The sequence below is a fragment of the Nicotiana tomentosiformis genome, chromosome 1, assembly GCF_000390325.3.
Source record: "Nicotiana tomentosiformis chromosome 1, ASM39032v3, whole genome shotgun sequence".
Lineage (NCBI taxonomy): Eukaryota > Viridiplantae > Streptophyta > Magnoliopsida > Solanales > Solanaceae > Nicotiana > Nicotiana tomentosiformis.
The window spans coordinates 137835411-137844817 of record NC_090812.1 but is presented as its reverse complement, the minus strand read 5'-3'; the positions used below and the strand labels follow the sequence as shown (position 1 = coordinate 137844817).

The 9407-nt window shown below is 35.9% G+C and overlaps 1 protein-coding gene across 3 annotated transcripts in view; it reads left to right on the top strand.

The window, feature by feature from the left end:
* The first annotated feature begins 438 nt into the window (after nucleotides 1-438).
* LOC104093874 (membrane-bound transcription factor site-2 protease homolog) overlaps nucleotides 439-9407 on the top strand; it is a 34332-nt gene continuing 25363 nt past the window's right edge. For 2 of the 3 annotated variants that reach the window (XR_011412690.1, XM_070191749.1), the window contains exons 1-2: nucleotides 439-741; nucleotides 832-897. Coding sequence is in view for 2 of the 3 variants with exons in the window: in XM_070191749.1 (XP_070047850.1) it covers nucleotides 641-741; nucleotides 832-897 (167 nt within the window). In the remaining variant the exon portion in view is untranslated. The remainder of the gene's footprint in view (nucleotides 742-831; nucleotides 898-9407) is intronic. The other variant, XM_070191748.1, reaches the window with a different exon arrangement.

Sequence of the window (9407 nt, the reverse complement as noted above, 5' to 3'; positions counted from 1 at the left end):
TTTTTTAACTAATAAATTTATTCTAATATAATTTAGTCTAAAATAATTAGATCAGTAGCAAAGTAAATAGAGGAAATAAATAAAAACTTGGGAAAAAAGTAATTTTTCTCACAATATTCCATGTTCATTAAAGTCTCCAAGAAATAGTACAAATTAAATAAGTTATATTAGTAGTTCAAATAAGGAAGGATATAATACATAAAATTTAATTGATTGCGAAATTATAGATATTTGAAAAATAATTAAATATATATAATTTAAATAAATATTTTGTATTGTGCGAAAATAAAGGTAAAAGAGGCGAACATAATTTGATAAAACGTTGTTACTTTTAATATATAGTATATTGATATAGATCTGCAGAGCAGGTACTGAACAGTCACGTGCGCCAAACATGACTAATTCCGGCCACTATAAACGCTAGGGTTTGTACCAAAAACCTTTAACCAAACAAATCTAATAGAAAGTTGAAAGATGTTCTATGTTACTATAGGATCCACCTAAACTGTTAGCCAGATAACAATTTATACTTTGATTTCTTACTACTCGCTCTTTTAGATCCTGCTTCTCTCCATTTTAGGCTTTTTTCCTTTCTGATTTTACAAGTTAATTTATATGTGACATATTACTACACGAACATATGGAAGGCAGACGAATTCGAAGGTTTAGCAGATGGCAAAGAAGCAATGAGACTCTATTGCCTATGCGCATCAATCGCCTATCCAACACTATCTCTTGTTGGTATGAATCACATCTTTCTTCTTTTTCCCCTATTGTTAGCGGCATTTAAAAAGTGTGTTTGAATTGGCCATCGAATATTGAAATTTGCAGGTATTGTGACTACAAGTTGTCAATATTGAACGAACCCCTGTTTCATTTCGGACGAAGATACTCAAGGTCTCCTTTTTTAACCTATTTTTGTTGATAAATAGTTAGTGCTTTCCAATTTTTTTGATACCTAATGTGTAGGAATTAGCAGCTGGTGCACATTTTGCTCCTTTGTATGTAGAGGAAGGTGGTTTTCGGTACCAATTGCTTTTCTGATTTTATTTTCCAGGGATTGAAAATTCAATATTGAAGTTTGCCTAACCTAGTAACATTTGAAAAAATGTCCTAAATCGTTGCTTGAATTTTTCTGCTGCATGTTTTATGTTAAATAAATTGAAGAAGTAAGTACAATTGCAATAGAAGTTAAAGTGTATGTTGTTACTTGGAGGCGCATTATGCTTAGAGTTTATTTAGCTTATTCTCAACAGTGTTTGGTTGATAGTTTAGTTAGATGGTGTTTCTGGCAGGTTTTGAGAATCGTCTATTACGTAGTCACCGAACTTTTAGCAGCAGCTGTCACTCAGCCAAATTTAGCTTTTACCCCATATATTTAAAACTTGTACCTAGAGTTGATTAGCAGTTACTGCTAACTTTCAACAGAAGTGGTTTTTCTGCTGTCATATCTGCATATTTATAAAAGCATAGGAATCCCCAATCTTAAGATGATGTGCGATTTCTCTCTCTCTCATTGTCCTTCCTTAGTTTGCAGTATTCTGCTTACTCCTCATTTTTCCTATATGTTGTCATATTTTGCCAGTCCCTAGTCAACCTTGTTTTACCACTATCTCCCTGTCATATCAGGCTCATATCAATTACACGTCATCAATTTCTCATTAATTATTACCTATATTCCTAACCTTAATGATGTACTGTTTTTGGTGCCAAAGTTTAAAGATCAAGCACTAGATTTGGTTTTAGGAGTGCAGACTGTCTTAGCCAAGCCTGTCCTACCCAAGCCTAAAGTACCAAGCCTGACTTAACTCAACTTATAGGCTTGGCTCTTGAGATTGGCTAGCCAAGCCCCAAAGTCCATGGCTTGAGCTTTACTTGTAAAGAAAATCCAAAAATCTGAGTCTGATCTCAATGATACGAGCATCATCTACCAAGTACAAACCTGATGCATGAAATGTTCTTCTAAGGTTATGTTTGAGTTGCTTTTTTGGTGTGCATTTAGAATTGTTATTTTGTTTGGTGTTATTTTATAGAGTACTAACTTTGTCCCAAAAAGAATGGTACTATTAAAATTTGTGGAATCAAAGAGTTTTGCCTTTGATTATGATTCTTGCAATCATTTTTTAGATAATATTGCCCATAAAAATTTTGATGCATAGTATTTTGTGGTTTCTAAATATGTAAATTCCTTAAAAAAATTTAAATAATAAATGTCGATAATTCACATTGAGACTTAGATATGTCACTTTTACTTCAAACCATTCTATTCTTCTGTGTCCCAAAAAGAATGGTAGTATTACTTTTTGGGCAATAAAACATCTTTTCCTTCTAATTATGATCTTTTTAGATATTTTCTAGATACCATCTGTAAAACGTTTGTGACTTGTAGTGCTTTATGGATCCTAAATATGTAACTTTTTACCGGAACATTGAGAAATCAAGTCCCAATTCGCACTGAAAACTCAATATATTTTCTCTCTTACTTCAAACCATGCCATTCTTTTTGGGGTTGTTGGATGACTATTTATAGAGCATTGATTAATCTCATTGCTTTTCAATGATGGTACTCTATGAGTAACAATATCATTAGTTGTCCTTAGCTGTCATTAACTAATTTCTTAGAAGAAGTTAGTGACAACATACAACATAAAAAGAGTTGGTTGCTGATGTTGGTTCTACATTAGAACCCAGCTACAAATTAATGGAAGTCTGCAGGAGTTGATAGACAGGGTGAGAAGGACTCCTTCGGGGTGGGGTGGGGAGGGGAGCCATCAATAAGATACCTCTATGGAGGGGCACTACTGCAGTATAGATGTTCTCTAGGCCATGTAGAGGTCTAGAGGGAGTCCGAATGGAAGACTCTTTGAAATGGTGAACCTACACGGGAAGGAAAAGGAAGGCAACCTGTTAGATTTCATAGTGGAAGTGCAGTGATTTATAGGTTGACTGCTTGGAAGGACAAAAACTCGGAGGTAGATTGGGCTTCATCAATGGTGTACTGGACTATACTACCATTTATTTCGCGTCTCTTGTTCCTATTTCCTCTATGGTGGTGTAGCAGCTAGACAGAATAGAATCAGAAGGAATTTCTTGTGAAGGTAACAACAAATTACATTTCCCTTAACAAACAACAAACAACATGAATCTTTGTTGATAAGTTGGAGGTGTTGTTCAAATCAGAAAAAAAATGGGAGGTTTGGGGCTCGGAGTGGGCAACCTCAAACGTTTAGCTTTATAAGGAGTTTCTGTTTAAATAGTTTTTGATATAAAACAATGTAGATGATGCTCTATGGAGAGGTTTTTAATGTGAAGTATAGATAATAATGAAGATGTTGCTCCATAGAGAAAGATTATTAACGCTATATATGTCTTACTAGAATGATTGGGCATTAAAGTTGCTCTTTCTTCTTATGATTCTTGAAAGCACATCAAAAACTTTTCTGAAGAGTTTAAAACCAATATTTGGTACGAGATCGTGATTGCGTGCATATAAATTTTTTAGCATGTTCCTGGCTTAGGCTCAGTCCTTCAAAGGAGGAATTTATTAATCATTTTTATTGGCTTCCTACCTTGACCCCACTATAGCATAGTATAAAGTCCACGATTCTTGAATTTTTACTTCTAGAAGAAATTGTGAAAGTTAGGAGATTGGCAGTTTCTATTTTGTAGAAATTGTAAAATAAAACATAGATCACATATTGGGTTGATCCATTCGGTGGAAAGGCGATAGAGAATGGCTATCTACTGTAAGACAGGTGGTAATACAATATATTTAACTCCACCGATCTTTTCTGTTTACCTCTTGCCTTTATCCCATTGTAGGAGAGTTCTGAGTCAATGGTTGCTAATATCACTTAAGAAGACCGTGAAAGTTTGAATATAGAAAATTTAACTTATATTTTGTGGATGAAAGACACAACATGAATCACAAATAGGGTTAATCCATTTAGTGGAAGGATGATGGGAAATGGCTATCTACTATAAGGGCATGCTATTACAATATGTGTAACTCTAGGAACATAAATACGAATTGGCTCCGGTAAGGTAGCGAATTGGCTCCGGTAAGGTATGGATAATAGAGCCCCGTAAAAGTATGTTACATTTGGCTGGATAGTGTTTCATGAAGCTTACTTGACCCTTAGACAACACGAGAAGGGGTTCACTTTGTATTGGGTGTTGTGTGAGAATTAGAAATGGAACATGTCAAGTATCTTTCATACACTGTATTGTTGCAAGGGGATGCAAGACATGTCTTTGAATTGTTTAGGATACTTAAAGCTGCATATTTGAGTTAGCTTGAATGAATAACAATCCAAAGACTAAATTGGAAGATTTGGCAACAATCCCTACTTGAACTTTGTGGACCTTGTAAGGGAGAGAAATTAGAGATGTCTTGAGGAATTTTCAGTTCCCATCCATAGTTAAAATGTCCAGATGCTTAGTAACTTGGTGAAATTTAGACACGTACTTGATGAAGATGCATTGAAAAAATCTGACTATTAAATCTGAAATTTTAAGGCAATGGGTGTAGTAATCCAAGATTTTATGAAACCTTTGGATCTCCTATACCGATCTAGACGTTATAGAGCTTAGTATGTGGTACACGTGTATCGTGATTCTTTGGTTCACAAACTAACTTGAATGCGGATATATGAGTGTTGTACAGGTTTACCAAAATTGACTTTGATAGTCTGAGAGAGTCTCCGCATCCACTTTAAAATATTGAGACAATTGGTGTAGTTTAAACCTTTATAAACTCTTTTAGATTTAGATATCCTTTTATATCAAATGTGGAAAAGTGTGCAACACAGCAGTAGCTTTGATGCTTGCTGCATTTTGATAAGTAAATTGCTCCATGAGTTGTTGTATACTCTCTAACATCTCATTGATACTTGTATAGTAATATATGATTACATCATAAATGAAAGAAGCGTATATCAAATCTTAAGTCCTACAACGGCTCAACGGAAGACTATGTAGCAAGCATCCATAATCTACAACAAATCGTAAGTCCTATACTGGGATTGCTACAAAAACAACAACATACCCAGTGTGATCTCACAAGTGGTGTTTGGGAGGGTAGTATGTACGCAGACCTTAACCCTACCTTGTAAAGGTAGAGATGTTGTTTTCGATAGACTCTCGGCTCAAGGAAAGCATAATCACAATAGATTTTAAGAAGAAATACAGTAGTAAAGAAGCCATGGAAAGAGAAGCAATAACCACAACAAGAAAAATAAGATAACTAAAGCAAAATAAACAATAGGTAGTAATAGAAATCCAAGAATAGGAAATACGAGAATAACATTAGTACTATAGGTATGGAAAATCAATACAAGTATGAAAAGAAATACGCTCGACTACGTACTAACTTACTACCCTAACCCTCGACCTCCCCACCCTCCTATCAAGGGTCATGTTCTTAGTAAGCTGAAAATGTGCCACGTATTGCCTTATTACCTCTCCCCAATACTTCTTCGGCCAATCTCTACTTCTCCTGGCTCCCATCATATCTAACCTCTCACACCTTCTTACTAGGACATTTGCGTATCTCCTCTTCACATGCACAAACAATCTCAGCTTCGCTTTCTCTATCTTGTCCACCACAAAGGCCACTCCTACCTTGTGCCGAATATCTTCATTCCTAATCATATCTCTCCAAGTATGCCCACAAATCCATCTCAACATTTTCATTTTCGCTACTTTTATCTTCTGAACATGAGAGGTCTTGACTGGCTAACACTCCATACAACATGATCGGTCTAACAACCACTTTGTAGAACTTACCGTTAAGTCTCGGTGGCATATTTATATCACACAAAATGCCGGATGCGAGCCTCTATTTCATCCACTCCGCTCCAATACGATGTGTGGCATCATCCTCAATCTCCCCATTACCTTGGATTATAGACCCAATATACTTGAAACTTCCTACTTGTGTATCCAGCCTTACTTCCACGCCAACCTCCCGAGTCACGTCACTAAACCTGCACTTTTAAGTATTCTGTCTTAATCCTGCTCAATTTGAAACCTTTAGACTGTAAGTTTGCCTCCAAACCTCCAGCCTAGCGTTAACACCGCCTCACATCTTGTCAATGTGTACTATGTCATCTGTAAGTAATATGCGCTAAGGTACCTCCACTTGAATGTGTCGTGTCAACTCATCCATCACCAAGGCAAATAAGAATGGATTGAGAGCTGATCCCTGGTGCAACCCCATCATGATTGGAAAGTGTCAGGTTTCTCCTCCCACTGTCCTTACCCGTGTCTTGGCTCCATTATACATGTCCTTAGTCATCCTACTATATGCGGCAGGTATACCTCTAACCTCCAAACCTCTCCATATGACCTTCTTTTGGGATTTTTGCTATCATGGCATATTATCTTCATTCACTTGAAGGGTGACAGAGAAAATAAGCGGTGCAAAAATCTATAAATAAGGTTGCTTTTTTTATGGTAACATTATGCTATGTTTCATTTGTTTTTTGGTACAAAGTATTTCCACTTCATTCGTTCCGTTGGAGTTTCTAGCGCTGAAATCGTAGAAGGTTTTTAGTAACCTCTAGACCTCCCCAATTGTCTTCTTTCTTTTTTGTATCCTCAAGTATCTTTCTACTTCGACACTTAACTTAAAGGGAGCTCTCTCCTATTTGTTTCTCTTATTCCTTCTTATCTTTTTCTCTTATTCAATTCCATTTCTTTTAAATATTCACAATATTTTTACTTATCTAGAAAAAGCCACCACCTTTCCGCAGCAAGATAGGTTAGGATCTTACAGATTCATAATGCTCCTTGGTAGGGCACAAGTGTTGAGGTAAAAGTAATTTTACTCGATAAGATGGAATTTGAGATCGTTCGCCAGACTTTCTCAAGGAAATGGTTATGGTGATTTTGTTGATTAGCATAATTTCAAGAGATCTGATTTAGGAGATTATTGATTAACATGATTTCAAGAGATTTGATTTTATTTAGAAGATTTGATTTGATTTGATTTGATAGCTGGACTGATTGTATAGATTTATTTTATTTCCTTAATTAGCATTAGGAGTTTTGTATAAATTCCCTTGCTCATGGGATGTAAACACACACAGAAATACAAGAAGCCTTTTCTTTTTCTCATAATTTACATGGTATCAGAGCCATTCCTGCCTTTTTGAGATGAGTTATCTCCCTCGCAACATTAGAGTTCCATTTTTATCAAAGTGGTCGAGTTTTCTCTCTCTTGGTGGTTGTACGCAACACAAACTCCTTATGAAAATATGGAGACATTCAAGGAGACGATTTCTAAAGAAATCTTGTCTTCGGATGAAAAAAAGCTTATCCGTCGCCTCCTAGCCAAACTTGACTCTGCTAATGTTGCCAAATCCAATTATGTGCAATCAGGTACTGTCTTTGCTGCTCACCTTAATTCTTTGATTGTTAATGCTGGTGCAAATAGACACATGACAGGATCTTCTAAAGGCATTCAAAACTATTCTCCGTCTCTCAAAGGAGATAATGTTAAAAATAGCGAATTGTTCTTTAACACCTATCTTTGGAATAGGTTCTGTCGTTTGTACTCCTAATATTAAACTATCATCTGTGCTCCATGTACCTGAGTTCCTTGTCAATCTTTTATCTGTTAGTGCCATCACTAAAGCTTTAACTGTAAAATCGAGTTCTTTCCCGATCATTGTATTTTTCAGGATCTTCAAACAGGGAAATAGATTGGCAGTGGTAGATTGCGTGATGACTTGTATATATTAGATAGAATTCAAAACTCTGGTCAAGCCTTTTTTTTTAGGGAAAGTAAGGATGTCAACCAAGAAATAATACAACATAGACGGTTAGGACACCCATCATTCTTTGTTTTGAAGAAGCTATATCCCGATTTGTTTTCAAGGACTCAATTTGAATCTTTGTTCTGTGATGCGTGTGAATATGTCAAGCATACTAGAAACCCTTATCGTATGAGTGATAATAGAAGCACAACTCCGTTTATGACTATTCATTCTGATGTATGGGATCCTACCCACACTGTTTCTTTGTCTGGTAGTCGATGGTTTGTTTCATGTGCCATCGGAAAAACAACTAGCTGATGTGTTTACCAAACGTCTCAACAAGCGAACTTTCCATACATTGAGTTGCAAGTTGGGCATGTGCGACATCTTTGCACCAACTTGAGGGAGAGTGTTGATTTAGCATGATTTCAGGAGATTTGATTTGATAGCTGGACTGATTGTATAGATTTATTTTATGTCCTTAATTAGCATTAGGAGCTTTGTATTCCCTTTGCTCATGGGATATAAACATACACAAATACAAGAAGCCTTTTCTTTTTCTTAAAATCTACAGATTTGACAACGATGAGCATTCCCTTTGTAAAACAATGATAGTTTTGGAGTTCAAGAAGAGGGTAAAGGACCGAAAGCATCAAAATGCACTGTGAAAGCTATGTACTAAGAAATATCATGAAGGTATGAGAAGTGTTTAATGAAAATATTAGAGTCCAAAATACGTGCGAAAACAACATAATGTTTAAGCCATAGTGGATGCAACGAAGACATCCTAAGAAGTGCCTTTCTTGTAGTATTCACGATATTGAGCAATAAAACAGTGAATGTTAATCAGTATACACGACATATTGGGGAGGAATCATGTGGAACATGAGGTTAAGAAGAAATTCACAAAATTGCAAGATGGATGAGTTCCAAACCTTATCCTATTACTATATATAAAAAAACCTTATCCTAACACTATAAATATAACATCCCATTGGCTAAACCAAGATGCATGGAATGGATCAGAAAGGGCTGGTTAAGTCTTTGTCTTTCTACCACATAATTCTTAAGTGACAAGGTATAGATTTGTCATCTATTAATAGAGATTCCTAGAACTCCAAGAAAAGTCTTCTCTTTTACTTGGCTGGTGCAACGGGGTCAACCCCATGGTAGAGAAACCCGAGCAAAAGGAGAGCAAAATGAGGCTGACATGTCAGTCGAGTTTACATGGGCAAGCAGTCAAGAGAGAATATGGTTCATCTTTTTGTGCATTATCAAGTAGCAAACAAGTTATGGTGGATATTGCTTAATATGTTCCGAACGCATTGTGATGTAGGCCACAGTTAAAGACGTGATATTAAGTTCAACCTTCAAATGGAGTAAAAGAAGTCGAACATGGCATGCAGCTTCATTGGTTTTCATGTGTTTCGAGGGAGGAGAATATGAAAGCTCTATTAGGGGTGAAAAACAATGTTATACTTTTGGTGCATGACAAAGGCTTCTATTAGCATTAATGACGGAGTGTTATTTGTAGGGAATTATATTTTCTTACAGAGTATGTACTTTGTAAACCCACATGTATTTTGGAAATTTCTCCACCACATTCATTTAATTATTACTTTATTGAAAAAGAACCAAAAAAGAAAG